The sequence below is a fragment of the Sciurus vulgaris genome, assembly GCF_902686455.1.
Source record: "Sciurus vulgaris genome assembly, chromosome: 6".
Taxonomy (NCBI): Eukaryota; Metazoa; Chordata; class Mammalia; order Rodentia; family Sciuridae; genus Sciurus; species Sciurus vulgaris.
In genome coordinates, this window is record NC_136466.1 from 83,186,216 (window position 1) to 83,205,685 (window position 19,470).

Below are 19,470 nucleotides of genomic sequence, written 5' to 3' on the forward strand. Positions count from 1 at the left end.
AGGCGGCAAGGAGAGCATTTTCCTTCTTATTAATGACATAGGGAATTGTCTAAAGTTGGAAATAAAGGCCCTTTAGAGAAAGTCTTTTTAAAAGAGTACAAACAACAGGATCCTCAAGCAGGGACCTTCCCTCAATGAGACCATTGTCTGTCTGCTTACAGACAGTGCTGCTGAGGAAGCTGGACTCCTGATCGGAGATGTGGTGCTGTCTGTCAATGGTACCGAGGTCACCAGTGTGGAGCATGCAGAAGCTGTGCACCTTGCAAGGAAAGGTAAGTGCGCCAGTTAGAGTCCAGAGTTAATATGAAGGAGCTAGAGAGCTGCAGTACACAGTTCAAACGTGAGGAGGGGATGACTGCACCAAGAAGACATATGCACTTCTCTCCCAAGATGCCTCTTTAATATTTTGTCATCATTTCATAGGAATTTTCTATCTCATGTACTTTTTGTATTGATGGTCAGTCACAAAATGAAAATGGCAGGAAGAGGAACACTCTTTATTGCCAATATATTTCTTAAAACTCCTTGCACACACACACAAATGAGATTCTCATTATGAGGATTCATTTACTATTTTCTTTCTTCCTACTTACATCACTTGTTCCCTCCCTTCCTTCTTCTTTTCTTCTCTGTCTTTCCATCAGTTTGTAAAGAGCCTCTAGCTTTCAATGTAAAAAAGAAAAAAAAAAAAAAGAAACCAATCAATCAATCAATCTCTAGTCTAAAGCTTCTGCAGATTCTGCGAGGACCACCTGAGGCTTTCCTGTAAAACATTCTAACATAGATGGAATCACCACAAGAACAGTAATAATGCATGCCCCATATCCTTGCATCCCCTCTCATTGAACTCTGTGGAAAGGTTAACACTCATCCTCTCTGCAAACAACTTACTTTTTTTGGACCATGTTACAAATCATTATCTCCCTGCAGACCTCAAAGTACACAGCTGGGAAATGTTGTATTCCGTCATGGGATTATGTGCTATGGTATCCATTCCTGGTTCCCTAAGGGTTGAAGTATATTATCAGACAATAAGATATTTAAAATGTGTGTACTTCGGAGAGGCCACACTTCTCCAGCAGTAGGTGTCACTTACCTTTCTCATGCTTCAGGGTTTGCAACAGTGAGACTTCTCTAGTGTGGACTAACAAAAGAAAATCACCAACAAGTGTTACATCCTGATGAGAATTCTGAATTTTTTTGAGGTGTAATTTGGCTTGGTTTTTGCTGTTCTGTAGTACTTGTACTAGGTGTACAGGAATTCAAGAACCTTGTCAGTTAAGCTTAGGTAGCAACTACATATAAGTCTTATACAAACATTTATAGTTTCTGCAGAACAGTTGAGAAATCGAAGTAATATGTTCATGATTATAATAGCAAATTGATAGTATCCTATACCACGAAAGAATTTTACCCCTTGCTTCTGGACTTAGTTGTTTCTACGTTCTTTCTCAGAGACAGTTGCTTTTTATAATATTTTTAGTTGAATAAACCTTTGTTAATATTTTTTTCTCTTAATATCTCTATTTTTCCCTGAGAAGTTTAAATTCTTTATAATTCTGAGCCATTTCACCTCGATATATCAGTTAATAGAAGGCAGAAAACATCCTTATAACTTGAATGGAGAGGTTTCTAGGTTCTGAGAAGATGATCAACTAACGTCAACAGTGAGAGAAAGGCCAAATTCAGCACCCTAGCTTGTGCTGCTCCTGGGAGGTACTTAGATGGGTTTATCTGCTCTTATTACCTGGAGTAAACCACTCCTCCTTTGCCATGTTTACCCCTGCTTCTCCCCAGTGAAAACCGTGAACCCGTCTTTGCCAATCCTCACACCCAACATTCTAGAGATCTGAGATGCTCAATCGAGGACAGAAAGGGACTGGGGGTAGGGCAGGGGAGATCATTTTGCACCAGTATTTATGTGAGAGGGGTGGAAATTACAACTAATAGTAAAAGAGGGCCAAGTGTCTCCTACAAGAAATGGGCTAAGCAACTGCTTATTATTGTCTTTCTCCTCCATGTGGCCCTAGGTGACAAATTCTCCATCCCAATACCACTGAAAGCCATAAAAATGGCAGCACCTATTGTGGGCAGTCAGTGAGATGAGTCCAGCTGGATTAGGGAGTTGATCATTACTTACTGAGGCATAATCTGCACATTGCTAGGATTAATTGATCATAGCAAAGCTTTTAGTTGAGAAACAATAGTCTATAGCAGAAGAACAAAGAGATTCCCTGAAGTTCAGAATCATCTGGTAATAAAGGAAGTGACACAAATACACTGGGACAAGACAGCAACTGGAGAGGCTTAAAGCCCTGAGGAATACCCTGTTACCACCACCTCTCCAAGAGGGACACCAATTATGGCCTGGACTTTAAACCTTCTCCCTGTACACATTTTCTGTAACTTTTTAATAATCTCAGAAAAATGGAAGTTGTCTATTAAAAATAATAAGACATCTGAGAAACAAAATTCCACTAAAAGAATAACATACATAGCAAGCAAAGCAAAATAAAGGAATACATCTGAGAGAGCAAGCATTTAAAAATAAGATCAATAAATATCATAAAAGTGATATTCATAGGATATTACATGTGAAACAGAAAAGCAGATATAAAGAAAAAAATTGTCAGTACTAGATATAAAGAAGATAATTGTTGAAATCAAAGGTGTAGTAGGTGAATTGAGTAATGAGAATACAGTAGAAAGATTTTTAAATGATCCAAACTATTTAGTGTAAACACTCTCACAGAAAGTATCAGAAGAGTTTAAAAAATTAAAAAAGGAAATACATAAGAACAATTAAGAAATACAGATGATAAAATTATAGAAAACAACATGATAATATTTGAATCAAGAATGCTTGAAAGAAAAACACAAATACATGAAAGGAAGAATATTTTTAAGAAAAATAAAAGACTTCTCCAGAATTAATGAAAGGAGGGAATTTAGAAAATACTCACCAATTACCCAATACATAGGGGTAAAACCCTCACAACTGGCATATTGAGGTGAAATTTAAGAATACCAAAGAAAAAGAAAATTTTTAACTTTAAGGACAGAAAAAAAACTCATACTATCACTAAAGGAATTGAAATTTGATTGACATTGAACTTTTTAACACCACCACCAGATGCTAGGATATGATGGAGTAATGTTTTCATAATGTTACAGAAAATGAGCAGTATGACTTAAGTATAATAGTCAACTAAACTATTACTTAAATGTAAGTGCACAATAAACACATATGTTGGCATTTATAGTTTTAGAAAAATTTGTTTAAAATATTCCCAGATGAAACTCTGTGGCAAGAAGAAATATAAATCCAGAATGGTTTTATGTCAATCATGGGAAATAGAAGTGAAGAAATGACTTATTAAAGTTTCCCACTGTCCATATCAGCCTTCCAAGGACAAATAATTTTATTTGACTCAGAATTTGCTAATCTCAAAAAGTGATTAAAATATCCAAATAGAAAGCATCAATAAAGGATGATATAAGCAGGATGACAGAGTAAGAAGTGCCAGACTGTCCTTTGTCACACAAACATACCAATTTAGCAACAATTTACAGAAAAATTGAGAAATCCAGATACTAACTAAAAGTTGTCTTATCCCAGGAAAACAATGAACCAGGCTCACTGAAGCTAGAAGGGAGATTTGTTACATTCTCTCACCTGAATTCTTACAAGCACTACTGTACCATATCATCAGGAAAAGAACCCCAACTGCCACCTTCTCTAAAAGGAGGGATGGGATTGGTGTGCACATCAACCACTCTGACATTCCCAATGGAGTTCTAGAGGACTGGCTTTCCAGCCTTGGAGATCTGAGGAAAGCCATGGAAGCTTCAGCTGGTAAACACCATAATTTTCCCTTGCTTAGCATAGAACAAGGAGACAAAATTCTAGCTAATCCTAGGGAGACAAAAAGTTGATCTTTGTTTGCAGCCCCCAACATCTCAGTGGCTGCCCAAAGAACTGGTAAGTGTCTAGCCAGTCTTGGAATATCAAACAGGTCTGATGCATCCAGATCATAAAGGAAGAAGTAAAATTTCCTTGTTTGTGGGCAACATGAGCTTATATGTAGATAACCTAAAGTTGCCAAAACAGAACAAAGAATTGAATTCTGTAAAGTTGCAGATAAAAATAAATCAACATTCAAAAAATTAGCTGTTTTTCTATATACTTATAACAAAGTATCTAAAAAGGAAATTAGGAAAACAATATCATTTGTAATAGTACTGAAAAGAATCAAATACTTAGGAATGAATTTACCTAAGGAAGTGAAAGACTTATACACCAAAAACTACGAAACACTGACGAAAGAAATTAAGAAGGGCTGGGATTGTGGCTCAGTGGTGGAGCGCTTGCTTAGTATGTGTGAGGCACTGGGTTTGATCCTCAGCATGGCATATAAGTCAATGAATAAAATAAAGGTCCATCAACACCAAACAATCTTAAAAAAGAAATTAAGAAAATGGAAAAATACCCTGGAATTCATGGATTGGAAAACTCAATGGTGTTAAAATATCTATACTACCCAAAGTAATCTACAGAGTCAGTGCAATGATTATCAAAATCCCAGTAGCATATTTTTTCCAAAGTAGAAAAACCAATACTAAAATTCATATGGAAACACAAAACACTGCAGGTACACAAATCAATCTTGATAAAAAGTAAAGGTGGGGACATCACAGTCTTTTATTTCAAAATATATTCCAAAATGACACTAATTGAAGCAGTATGGTACTGTCAATACAGACAAATAGTTCAATAGAACAGAATAGACAGCCCAGAAATACAGCCGTGCATATATGGTCATTTGATCTTCAATGGCTTTACCAAGAATGCACAATGCGGGGGAATAGTGTCTTCAATAGATGGTGTTGAAAACACTGAATTTCCACATGCAAACGAATGTAATTGGATCCTTATTTTACACCACACACCAAAATCAATTCAAAATGAATTAAAAATTTAAGAACTAAAACTTCTAGAAGAAAACAAATTGAATTTTTTTTTCCATGACATTGATTTTAACAGTGATTTTTTTGGATATAAAATAAAAATACAGGTAACAAAATCAAAGATAAACCAACAGGATCCATCAAACTAAAAACCTTCTCATTAGAGTTAATCGCCGAAGTGTATGAGGAACTCCTAAAGCTCAAGAGCAAAAATACCATAATAATCCAATTAAAAAATAACCTAAGGATCTGAATAGACACTTCTCCAAAGAAGACATACAAAGAGCCATCAAGTATACAAAAATATGCTCAGTGTCACTAACTGTTATGAAAATACAAATCAAAACCACACTGAGATATCACCTCATATCTGTCAGGGTGGCTATTACAAAAAAAAAGTAGACAATAAGTGTTGGCAAAGATGTGGAAAAACTGAAACCCTTGCATTTTGTTAACAGTAGTATAGAATGTGCAGCTGTTGTGGAAAATAGTATGAAGGGACTTCAAAAAACTAAAGAGAACTACCATACGATCTAGAACTCTCAGTGGTAGGTATGTCTTCAAAAGGATTGAAATGGGGATCCCAGAAATCTGCACTCCCAAGTTCATTGCAGCACTATTCAAAATAGGTAAGATGTGGAAACAACCTAAATGTCCATTGGTAGATGAATTAAAGAAAATGCAGTATGTACATAATTGAATTCCATTCAGCCTTTAAAAAGAAGGGAATTCTGAAGATATGTCAACATGGATAAACCTTGAGGATATTATGCAAAGTGAAATAGCCCAGTCATAGAAAAAACCCTGAGTGATTACACTTATGTAAGTTATTTCAAATAGTCAAAATCATAGAAGCAAAGAATAAAATGGTGATTGCCAGGAGCTAGATGAAGTTTAAAAAAAAAGGGGGAGATGCTAATCAATGAGTATAAAATTTAAGTTTTGAAACTGAATAAGCTCTAGAAATCTCCAGAACATTTTACCTATCATCAACAGTGTGTTATACACTTAAAGATTTGTTAACTGGGTAGATATCATGCTACATAATACATAAAATTTTATTATTATTTCTTATTATCAGTAAGGAGAAACAATATTTTAAATCTGAAAAAAGCGTTAGTAAATTTGAACTTGGTTTGCAGATTTAGAGAGAATAAATTCTATGTCCTACAGAGCATACATACTCTTGTCTGAGTACATTAGAATGTTCACAGAAATTGATAATATATCAGGCTATGAATGAAGCTTCAATAAATTCTAGACACTCAACATCATATAGATTATTTTCTTCATCCATAATGTAATTAAGTTAAATTAATTAATTTTAAAAAAACTTCATTTAGAAGTTCTATGGATAAAAATATTTTAAAATGTTGCTGGATAATTATTACACTATTTAGAACTGAGTAACAATAAAAATGCTGCATTTCAAATTTGAGGAACACAACTAAATAGTATTCAGATGAAATGTATAGGTTAAACATATGCATCAAAAGCAAGAACAATTTAAATCAAATGAGTAAATCTTTAACTCAAGAAATTAGAAAACAAGCAACAGAGAAACACCAAGAAACCAAAAGCACATAAAGAACCAAGTTCAGGGTAGAAATATTAAGATAGAGAATTTAAAGAAAAATACAGAATAGTAATAAAATTAAGAATGGGTTCTATCAAGATTTGTAACAGACAATTCTCTGGTAACAATGATGAATAATAACAATAAAAGAATTACAAATAAACAAAATATAAAACAAAAAATAGAAAAAAATATACAAAAATTTAGAAATAATAAAATAAATTATATTTTGTGTAAATGAATTTGAAACTTAGATAAATAGGAACATTTTCTACAAGCAATTAGAGTGCCTAAATTATTACAAGAAAAAATAGAAAATTTGTACAGACTATAATATATTATTAAATGAAGATTCCACCTCACATCTCTCCCATTTTCAACCCTTCCCTAAAGCTCATGAGATGTTTTTTTAAGTTCCGATTCATCCGACTTTCTAAGAATACACAATCCCTATTTTATACAGTTTTCCAGAAAATCATGAATGCTTCTTGGTTCATTCTATAAGTCTATTGTAACCTTGATTCCAGAACCAGATTTGTATAAATAACAAAATAACAATAATATATTTCATTTATGTGTTTATAGATGCCCACATCCTAATAAAAATAGTGGACACCTAGCTGGGTCACCTTACCTGTAATCCCAGTGACTCCAGAGTCTGAGGCAGGAGGATTTCAAGTTCAAAACCAGCCTCAGCGAAAACGAAGTGCTAAGCAACTCAGTGAGATCCTGTCTCTAAATAGAATACAAAATAGGGCCAGAGAAGTGACTCAGTGGCCGAGTGCCCCTGAGTTCAATCCCTGGTACCACCCCCCCCCAAATAGTGGACACCTGATTCAAATCATTTTTGAAAAAGACACTTATCATAATCAAGAAGAGTTTATTCCCTTATATATGGTTTATCATAAGAAAGTATTTAATGTAATTCAACACATTCATAATCTAAAGACAAAAATCACAGAAACTCTCAGTAGACAAAAGGAAAATGTTAATGAAACTTCCAACCACAGGTCAACTACCAAACCTTAGCATATGGGCCTTTGGGGGACCTTAAAGATCCAAAACATAACACTACCAAAATCCTAATCTTGCTCACACACAAGAACAAAACATTTAACAGAGAAACTCTGGACACATTTCTTTCAATATTGAAAAAAACAATGCTGAGAATAACAACCAGGTCAAAGGGCCTGACTAATCCAATAACACACGCAATAGAAATAAATGGATATGTTCTGGGAGGGAAGAGAAAAAAGCCATTATTTTTTGCAGATTATGTGATTTTAACAGAATCAGCAATCCAACATCTAGAACTAAATAGACAAAGACTGACCAAACCAAGATCATATTATAAAACTCAGTAATATTTGCTTACATTCGAAATAAATATGAGGAAAATGATATATGATTAACAATAGCAACCAAATTACAGGGTAGTTAAGAATTAATCTAACAAAGAATGCACAAGAACTTTAAAAAAAAATTATGATTTCTTCAAGGTATATAAAATTAAATTTAAACACCTGGAAATGGGGTGAAAAAATTTGCAAAGATCTTAATTCACCTAAAGTTAATGTAAAAATTCAATAATACTCCAATAAATTTTAACGAACTCTGTGTAGATTGTCACACTTATCCTCAAACATGTAGAAGACTAAATATCAGCAAATAGCTATGTCATTTGTGAATAAGACAAGCCAAAGCAAAGGACTTTCCATACCAGATATTAAGATATATTACAAATCCATAATAATTATTAAAAGGTGGAGTTCTTTCATAGAAAAGATAAAGACTAGTGGGAAAAAAAGGACTAGAAATTTCAGAAACACACACAAATATTAATTAAAATTTTGTATATGAAAAAGGTAACCCCACGAAATTTCTAGAATCTCACTTTTATAAAGAAGTTAGCTAGATTCAAGCATTATAGCTTAATCTTAATACCTTTTACAATGTGGACTTGCTATATTAAAGACCCCAACTGTAAAGTTAAAAGCATTGTCAATAAAATAAATTGTAGAAAAATAACTTTATTAGTAATCAAAGAAATGCAAATTATCAGCAAGATGATAGTTTAGATCCACTAGATTAGGGAAAAAAAAAAAAAAGAGATTGAAAAATAATAGCTAGCTTTGACAAGCCTGTAAGGATAAGGAAATGAGCCTCCTCATGCACTCTTTTGGGAATGCAGGCCTTTCAGAGAGAAATCTGGCAGTTCCTAGGGCAGTACCTATAAATCTTATGTCCTAGCAGTTGCACTTCAGCACAAACAAGCCCGAAAAACTACAAAGGGAGACATACAAGGGCATTTGTTGCAGTTCTATGTAGTAGAAAAGAATTACAGGCAGTTTGGGTGACCATCACTAGATGAAAGGATAAGTAAGCCACAAGAGATTCACACTCTGTGTTTCTACACCTCACTTCACAGCAGCGTCCAAGATACACATTTAGCCAGCACCATGGATAGATTTGTAAAACATGGTTTTGAGCTGAAAATGAAGGAGAGAGGAGGGGAGAAACAAAGCAGAGCAGGAGAGAAAGAAATAGAACTACATCTTAGCATAACACTGTTTCTAAAATAGAACAAAATTCCATAGTCAGTATCTTTTGTGAGGGACAGAATGCCTGAGGAGAAAATAAAGTTAAACAAAACAAAATAAAATAAAGCAAAAAGAGGTCTTGCACTCCAAAAAAAAAAAAAAAAAAAAAAAAAAAAAGAAAGCCATGTGCCAGAATCTGAGGGTAACAATCAGCTAATCTGAGAGTCATGAACACCCCAGTTCAACAGCAGAGGAATGTTTCCTGAGTGGGAACCCCAAAACCAACTTTAGCTCCACCTACATTCTAAAATGTATAAGCAGTAATAGTGAAAGAAGGCAGAACAAAATAGGATTACTGAGGAGCAGGTCTACGAGAAGAATATTTGGGACCACGAAATTGATTTATATTTGTGAACATCAAATCACTTTTTGCCAAATACTGAAGCCTAAATCTAGCTGTGTGTCAGATTTGCTGGTAAGAAATTCATGGTAGTGGTCTGCACATTTGTAATTTGAGTAAATGTCCCTGATGATGATTTCACTAACAGTCCTGCATCAGAGACCGGCCCAGCATCTTAGAGACATGCTACAGCCCTATGACAACAAGTCTGCTTTCTTAGTCTCTAACACCAATGTTATCTCCCCAGACTAGTGTGACAAAGGGGATTCACTGAATATTACAAAGCCTAATTTTATAATTAGGATTACTATTCAATAGTACCAATCACACACACCTGTTCAAAATACCTTATTTTGCTGACAGGAAGATCAAAATGGATATTTAAAAGGCACTCGGTGTCACATGGTGAATGACAACGTCTCTGTGTGAATATTTGTTTCAGTTAGGTGTCCCTTACTTTCTGGTTTTAGTTTCTATATACATGTAGGGGGCTCATTTGCAGACTCAAATAGAAGATTTAGTCAACAATGAAAAGAGTAAAGGAACACAGTAAAACTTAATCAGTCCAGAGTCTTTCACCTTCTTCAGGGCTTCTTTGCGTCACTAAAGTGCAGGCTTCACTAAAATCAAATACACAGGTACCTCTGGAGGCCAGACCTCAGCTGTGGAACACAGAGCAAGCCCTCAGGGACAGTCCTCATCTTGCACATTTCTCCTCTGTGCTTTGGAGGGTGGTAGAGTTTGTCTGACAGCAGAGGTGTGACTCTGACACAGTTTAAGATTGGTGGCATAATAAGAAGACGATAAGCCAAGGAGAAAGTGTGAATTAGAAAAAGAAATTATTTTTCTCCTTCCTGTAGCTGTAAATAACCTCCACAACTCTTTACTTTGAAAACTCTGGGCGAAAGTACTAGGGAAGTAGAGCTTTCTGGGTAGCTTTTGTTTTGAAGGACATCATCGCCAAAGAGCTAAATTTGCTAAAGATTGAGCTTCCGAGCTCTTTCATCTCACAAAACTCTTTCACCTCAGGTTGTAGACATTCGCCCTCCCCTATCCTTTATCCCACTTACTGCCAAAAAACAAACAAGATGTCCAGAGAGGAAAGGAATTCTCCTGGATGGGGAGAGACAAAGAAAAAGAAGTAAAGGAAGGAGCTAGTTTTGTTGCTGAGAAATATTGGGGCTGAAAATGAAAGCAGACAGAGGACATTAAGTCATAGTCAAGGAAAGGAAGGAATATGGAAGTTGGTGGCAAAGACTGTGCTAACTAACAGAGCCTCTTGGAAACTGAGAGGTACCTGGGAACTTGCAACTCAAATTGTGGTCAAACACTACCTGAGAGCTTGTTACAAATTCAGAATCTTAGGCCTTATGCCAGATCCACTGAATAAGGATATGCAATTTAGCAAACCACTGATTTGCATTTACATTTGGTTTCAAAAGCATTGAACTAAAGAACTGAAGACACTTCCTAATTTTAGGTTCCCAGTAAGTTAATAAATAAATGATAACAAAACCAGGAGGTTTCAAATGTTCCTACTTGACAATTTAGTCCTTTTAACACACATACACACACACACACACATACACACACACACACACACAATTGCAATGACTATACTGATAACCTTTTTTGAAGGTAACATCAAATGTCTAAAGCCTTAAATCAAGCTCCTCTGTGAATGTCAGGTCCAAGTCCTCTGGGCCCTGATAGAATTGGATAAACAGTATAAAAACCACCACTGCCTGACAACTGTTTGGAACTCAGAAACTCCCGATGCATCAGACTCATATCCTAACCCTGCATGTGAAAAACTTTCTTCTACTAGGATGACACTATGCTGCAGCAGGGCCATCTGTATCCCTCCCCCAGAGAGAATTTTTTTGTGGTGCACCAAGTTATGTTTATGGCCAGGCAGAAACACAAGCTTAGTCTGATCAGTATCAGAGAAACCCATATGCAGTCTGTGTAAGCAAGAAGAAAATGACCTCGAGGGGCACCCACTGCAACAGTACATAAATAAATTGGCAGATGTGTCAACTATGCATATTAGTCCAGGAGTGCAGTTCTTTGGGGACAGAAGTCCAAAGACAAAGACATTTGTGGGTTGCTGGTCAATCTGGAGCATTTCTTCTAATTTTTCTGGATGTGTTTTTGACAGGAGCTTAAGGGCAGTTCAATAAATTAAAATGTATTTACATGGCAATGAAGAATTATCTTGACACACAGAGAGTTATTTAATTACCAAGGTGCATTGTGTGCTGCTAAAGTTAAGACTATGTCAGCCTTTCTGGGACAAATCTTTATTTTCAGGGCCATTTGGCTCAGCCAGGAATGATCCCCTGGGTTGGAGCTTGTCATTTATAGAAGAGGAGTCTCCTCACTGACCCCCATTTCCATAGACAGCTCTAAACAGATCGGTAATCTCAATGTCAGACATTATGATGAAGTCAGCGTAGCCAAGGCCAAATGTCCCCCTTCAGGGATGTGGCCTCCCTCTCAGAGGAATTGTAAATGAAGTCATACCCCATTTGCAGTCTTCAAAGCATGTCAGGGTTGCTGTCTGTCTGAGTGACATTCAGAGTGTTGTCTTGAGACATCAAAAGACAGGTGTATGATAAAAGTCTGTGTCCACATTGGTAGCATCAAAGCACAATGACCTCATATTAACAGGGACAGGGACAATTTCCCCAAGCTATACACCACACAGTCCTATGGGTAAAGGGATGCCACTAAGTCCAGACACCAAAGGCTTTCCAAGAAAGAGAAGAGTCGAGTCTAGAAGCTCAGGGTTAAATTCTCGAACCTTAAGTTCGATAGGTAGGGGGAAAAGAAAAGCGCTTTAGCCCTACTAGTCTTCTTCGACTTCCAAGTTCAAGGGTTGGTAAATGATTTTGATGAGAGACAATATTGGCAAGAGATACAAACATTGTCTTAAATCTTCCCTTTTGCTTGCTTGGGTCAAAGAGGCTAATTATCTCAAATAAAAGTGAGACAGAAAAGCAAAAGCATCATCATCCTCCTTAGGAAACAAACCAAAATATGTTTAAAGATTTAGTTTGACATAATTGTAACCAGTAAAAATAAACAGACTTGAGGCCATAATCAGAACCAAGAGGGCTCTATGGTTGAATGAAAGAACTATGTCCTAGAAGTTGGGTCCCACAGCGGGGTCCCACATCTGACTCAACCCCTTGTAAGTCATGAGCTCTCTGGGAAATCTCTTTACTTCTCCAATTTTTATTTTTCTAAAAAACATGAGGGTTTAAATTACCAAGGAACCCATTTCATTTCTAAGTTAAGATTCTATTTAATTTCATTTTTAAAAGCTATAACCATTTCCTCATCTACTCCTGAATAGTAGTGTCCTTCCACTTGATTTTAAGCTTGTTAGCCACCGAATGATCCCATATTTATGCCTTTAGGTTCAGACATCTTGACTCTGGTGGTGGGATCTGACATCGGCCACTGTCCTAATACCCCTCGGCCCACCTGCCGTGGCTATCTACATAAGAGGACTCACTCTGGCTTCGTGAAGGGTTGGAGGAAGAGGTGGTTTGTGCTGAAACATGATGGCTGCCTCCACTATTACAAGCATAAAAAGGTAACTGAGGGTAGGGGTAAGGACTGACACCGGGACAAGAACAAGAAACCATAGGAAAAGCAGTCCCATGGACTATTTCGTGTTCTAAGTATTCTCTTGTATGGTACCATGTCACAGGATTCTGGAAACAGTGTTCTCTTCTGTGACTTCTTGGGAACTTTTCTTTCTTCAAAAGTTTGTAATTTATTTTCTCTGCTGCTGCATAAATCAAGGCTGGCATAAGTTTCTATCTTGTCTGCTCCTATTTTCAGATTCTCTCTGAAAACTTTCTTATCAAAGCCAAGAAAATAAGAACCAAACTGAATACCTAGAGAAATCAAGGTGGGCCTAAGGCAAAGCACAGGTGGCCAGGACTGCAAAGCCCAGGCACCATTCCCTGTGTGATAAGACTTGATGTCATTAAGCCTTCTGAGGCAGAGCACCAGGGAAGTGGCCTGGAATACCTTGTTTCATTTTCCAGATCTCCTAAGTGATTTCTACCTATAGGTGAAGATTGAAATCATCTAGGGAATATTTTCAAAATATGCAGACTTTTTTCTTTTCCCATATGTTTCTCATTTGGCAGGTCTGGGTTGGGACCTAGGCCTGTATGTATGGGGAAAGCTTTTCAAGTGGCAGTTCACATTTTGTCAATAAGTGTTTTCTCAGCCCCATGAAATTCAGTGTCTAATATTTTTTAATCAGATGCAAACATGGTAAAAACAGAGGTTTCACTTGGACATCTCAATTTCCAGCTTCTCTTGAAATAGTCTGGGTGTTGGCAGGAGCTAGATGGACTCCTTTCCCTAGGGAGTACATACATTTCCCCGTCTGTCAAAGGACCATTGTGTCTTGCCACTTTGCAACCTATTATAGGCTTCACTTTGACCACATGTGTGACCCACCTGTAATTGGAGTTCAAAGCAGAAGTTTTGATCTTTTACCTCATTCATTACACAATCGTATTTTTTCTTCCTTTAATTTACATTATCCTAGTTTCTTAACTTTAAGTTGTGCATATATATACATACATATATATATATATGCACACATATATGTATATATGTATATACAATGTAAACCACATATTTGTGACACAGAACATGAGGTGCTCTGCTTTCATGGAAATGTGATCCCTATAAGCTCCTTTGAAAAACTTTGTCTCCCTCCAGTGCAGGAAAATAGAATTCTCTCTACTTAGGATGAAAAATGGTATTCTGTCCTTGATTTCTGTTGTCTGAGTACTAAAGTGGAACAGAACAGAAGTTTCCAGTCTGGATGTTGTTTCAAAAGCCCCAGAGTTTTCTGAAGTACATAGGCAAACTACCCTCTTACTTGTTGAATCTTCAAGAGTAGGGTCCTTGAAACTGTGCATTCTTTTTTAAGCTTTCAAACTAATTTTGATTTGTAGCCTAGGTGACTATCACAACAAAGATTATTCCCATCCAGTCAAAAGACAAAAATAAAAACAGCTCATCTAAGCTTGCCAGTTGTTCTTTCTGAAGATTGGGATCCTGAGATTGTATACTTCTTGCCTTTGATCAATTTAGTTTCCTCTTGTAAAATAGTAATAATAGTAGATGCTAATTATAATGTCGTTTTTCAGCAAAATAAATACAGAAAACAAATTTAAGTCAGGCACCCCTTGTTTGCAGATTCCTGGTTTTTGAATTTCAGATGATTCCTGGAGTCAATATTTTAGGTCTGGGTTTGCCAGGCAGCAGTCATAGGACTGGTGTTGCTTGCAGGTGTTGTGTTTGGCTTGCATGATGTTTTTATAACTTTTTTAAATTAAATGCATTCAGGTGTAGCATGTGCTGTGCAATTTGCCATAATCCCCACTATTCCTCATTTCCTTACACTGATCCCAGTCATTTGAATTACCCACAAGATCCTATTGGGAATTGAGTGTATAAATTCTGGGGTAGAATTTATGTGGAAAAGTTGGAACTCCAGTGATAATAATAGTTGGAGTTAAAATATTTTTTAATTGCATCTAGTTTTCTTTTCAAAAGAATTGAGGATTTTAAGATTTGTACACGGCTAACAAAAAACTATCATGAGCAAATGCAATCGTGACCATCATTGCCACCATAGGTAATAATATGGAGATAGGAATAAAAAATACAACTTTATTTGGCATCCAAAGAGCCAAAATCAGATCCCTCATAGTGCTCCAAATTCCAGAATACATTATGTCTGATCTTTAGAATAGATAGCAATGACTCAGAAGAGTTAATGGGGCATAAGAAGAACATAACAGAATAAATTAGCAGAAAATGAACTCAGTCACACAGTATTCATTCATGCAGCAAATATTTATTGAGTACTTTTTATAAGCCAGGCATTATGTAAACACAGGGAAGGCAGCAAAACAGACACGAAGCCTGCCCTATTTGTGCTTATAGTTCTGTGGAAGAGACTTATGAAGAAGTAAACACACAATTGTGATTAGTCCTATAAGTATACAATTATAGGAAGAAGAAAATTGCAGCAGTCTGAATGGAATCAAGAGACAGATTCACAGAATGCTTTTAAACAAGGGAAGTTTAATATAAAGAGTTCTTAAACTATAATAAAAGAATAACTATAAGATATAAGACAATTCTATATGGCACCAAGATAGCATATCCAAGAAATGACCAATTTGGAAGGGGGGGGGGGGCCCTCTCTAAGACTGGGGATTCAGATTTCATTAGAAAAATTATTTTAATTCACTGGTGGCAAAGCTCACCACTTTGCCAGGCCAGAGTTAAGATTGTAATCACAGGACAAACTAAAAACAACCCTTTGGGGCATAAATGGGGCAGGCAAATCTCAGCTGGTGGTTGGTTGCTGGATAGTTATACAATGAGAATGAGAGCGTTCAGATGGCAGGAGGCCTAGAGTACGAGGTGTTCCTTTTAGAAAAACCCTGTCAAGAAATGGTGGTCTGAAAAGAACTGTAAGGAAAAAAACCTAGGGGAAGAGGGACGTGCACAGAGGAAATCAGGACATCAGCGTGGGCAGGAGACCTGGAGCATAGGAAGTCCATATGGAGGTAGTTGCAAGAAAGTGATCACCAGGTCAAACTAGGGCTGCAAATTTCAGGAGCACAGAGTGTTCTGGGTGCATGGTTGAGACAAAGCACCCCCTGATGTCCATATACTCACACTGTGGTCCCACCCTGCTGCAGTTGAAAGAGCAGCAGCACCCCTTCCCCCTGCAATGCTCCTCTAGCACCCTCTACTGAGAAATCTTAGCACCATGTTTAATGCAAAGGAAAATGTAAATGTAATGTAAATGTCAAGGAATTCAGTCCATTAGAACAGAGCATATTTTAAGAGTTGAATTTGGACAGAGGCTGAAAGGCAATAAATTGACAATTGGAACAAAGTAAAATGAATGGCCTAGATAAATTAGGATGGAGAAGGGAGTATGTAACGAGTTCCTTTTTAAGGATATAACATTTTAGCTGATACCTGAGGGCTGAATATTAACTAACCAGCTAGAAAGTTGGAATGAGCATTCTTCAGATAGGAGAAACAACATGCATGAAGTCTCCAGGCTAGAAAAAGTTGTGTCATGTTTTAGGACCATAGAAAAAATCTAGTGTAGCTAAAACCAGAGTGGAAGGAGGAGGGCAGAAAAAGAAGGAGGTTAGACTTAGAAGGTAGGCAAGAAACCGGTCACATAGGCCCTGAGGTATACAAGGGACTTTTGCATGTTCTAACTTTAATAGAAAGCCATCAAGTGTTTTAGGTAAGGCAATTCTCAAAAGCTCATTCTGACTTAGTGTTGAGAATGAATTGGAGAGTGATCAGAGTGGAAGGGAAATTCCACTTAGGAAGCTAGTGCCATAGTCTAGGCAAGAGGCAACGGTCTTGACCCATGTAAGATTATTTAACTAGACAGGTTTCCAGATGTCTTTAAGAACCAGAAACAGTAAGATTGGGTGATGGATTAAATGTAGTATCTTCGTTTTTCAGGACTACTATAACAAAATACCATAAACTGGGCATCGTATAAGCGATGGAAACTTATTTGGCACAGTTTTGGAGTTTGAGAAGTCTGGGTTCAAAGCACTAGCAGATTCACTGTTTGGTGAGGACCCCCTTTCTTGTTCATAGGTGACCATCTTTTCACATGTCTCACATGGTGAAAAGAACAAGGGAGTCTTAGAAGTCTCTTTTGTAAGGGTCTTAATCTCATTCATGAAGGTTTCACCCTAAGTGACCTCACTTCCAAATATCCCCCTTCCAAATGCCTCTACATTAAGGAATGAGGTTTCAACATATTAATGTGGAGGGGAAGGGAATATCCCATCTATAACTTAGGGAAAGGGTAAGATAAGGATCACTCTGAAGTTTCTTCAAAAGTGATTGGTTGGACAAGGTAGCACTTACTGGAATGGGAGCAGGTCACAGAAATATAAAGTGAGGAAAGGTCAGTATTTCAGTTTGCCCTGTGTGGTCTTGTGGTTGACATTGTAGATGCCCTTCTTATGTAGGCATTTGGATATTCAAGATTGGAGGTAGGGGAAAAAAATTGAGAAGTGTGTGTGTGTGTTATTATGTAAAAGATAGATATTATAGAATGCCATGTAGGGAGTATGTGTGGTGTTTAAAGTCAATGCCATTGCTAAGGGAGAGAATTAAAGAAAGAAAAAAGACAGCCCTTAACTTGAGCAGAAGGTGGGCAGAGAAGGAGGACATAGGAAAAGCGACTGAGGGGTAGCGAGAGAGGGAAAACAAAACCCAGGAAAACGTGTGTCATCGAGCCGAGGGGATAACTGAAGTTTCAGAAAGGAAGGTGATTCGTTTCCCCGTGCTGCCCAGGTGGCATATGACAATGACTGTTAGAAAGCATCCCTTCAATCGTGCATCACAAAGGTCATTGGTAATTTTGGCAAAAGCAGTGTAGAGTGGGTTTAGACAAAACCAATTCGTTAATGTGAGTTAAAATTTGAAAACAGCATTCAGAGACAAGGCTTTTGAAAAGCTTAACTGCAAAAGAGACTAGAGAAGAAGGGTAACTTAAGACTATCTAGTTCATATACAATTAATGCAACTAGTAATATCATTGAATTTATCTGCTATAATTTTTTCTTTTGATTTGCCCCTTCTGTTCCATATTTCTTTTCTTCATTTTTCTTCCTTTTAGTATTTAAAGAATTTTATTATTCCATATACATGATAGTTATTAATTCTTTATTATAATTTTAATAGTTATCTAAAAGTTTACCTCATGCACTGACTTATTAAGCTAATACTTAGTTTAATAAGTCAGTACTTATACTATTTTATGGAGTATTTTATGGAATTCACAGCATCTAATTTAATCATGCTCTAAGTAATATGTTCATGTTATTATGTATTTTAATTCTACACAGACTATAAATTCTATGACACATTATTGGCTTTCTTTTATACTTACCCATTTATTTATCCCTCCTATTAATATTTCTCTATTCCTAAATCTTCAAATGTTTAACCTGCAGTCATTTTTCTTCTAGCAAGACTCTGTTAAGTGAGTAGTCTATTGATGATGAATTTTTCAGTTATCACTGGCAAATATCTTTGCCTCTAATACTTTAGGAATTTTTGTTGGCTATAGAATTATAAATTTTGTAGTTATTTCCTTTCAGAACTTTGAATTTTGACTTTCATCATTATAATAAAATGTTCAGCTACTTTCTCAACAGAAAGCCAAGAGAAACCTCTTGTTTCTTTATGCTTTATTCTGTATATATTCTTCTGACATGCCTGCAATTGTATAATTTAATAGCAAATTAATTCCATAAAGTTCTTAATTTCAGTACTTATATTTTCACTTCTACTTTCTATTTGATTCTTTTTTATAGTTTCCTGTTTATGCTGAAATTCTCAAGATTGTCTTTCATTTCTTTTAACATATTAACATAGTCATGTTGAAGTTCATGTCTACCGATTCCTTTATCTGTATGCCCCTTAGATCTGTACTGTCATCTTCCATTTCTGTAATTTTGTTTCTGTTAGGAAGATAAGAGTACTCATAATTCAAGGTCATCTCAATCTTATCAGTGCTGGAGTGGTTGTAAGACAACCATCAGTCCCTGTGAGGGTTGGTCTTTACCTCATTCACCTAATTTCCAGGGTTTTTCTTCAGAGTTCTAGCGCAGATTGTGATCTATCAGGAACAACTCCTTAACAGGTCAGCTCCATGACCTTGTCGAATGCTCTGTTTACTTCTCAGCCTCTTCAAATGGATATGACCCTGATGTTGGGCTTTTCTGCTTGGTTTTACTCTCATTAATATTTATTTTCTTCCTAGCTCTCTGCTGTATTCAGAGACTTTTTTTATATTTCAGCTTTTCCTTCTGCTTGGCAGTAGAGGAGATCCTTGATCAATTAGCTTGCCATTACTAAAAGGAGAACGCCAATGA

General features: G+C 36.4%; 1 protein-coding gene across 1 annotated transcript in view; it reads left to right on the forward strand.

Annotated features, from left to right (window-relative positions):
• LOC306664329 (uncharacterized protein) overlaps nucleotides 1-19,470 on the forward strand; it is a gene marked incomplete at its 5' end in the record, with an annotated part of 117,379 nt that overhangs the window by 47,766 nt on the left and 50,143 nt on the right. The window contains 2 exons of the mRNA XM_079145159.1: nucleotides 162-272; nucleotides 12,910-13,088. Coding sequence (XP_079001285.1) covers nucleotides 162-272; nucleotides 12,910-13,088 — 290 coding nt within the window. The remainder of the gene's footprint in view (nucleotides 1-161; nucleotides 273-12,909; nucleotides 13,089-19,470) is intronic.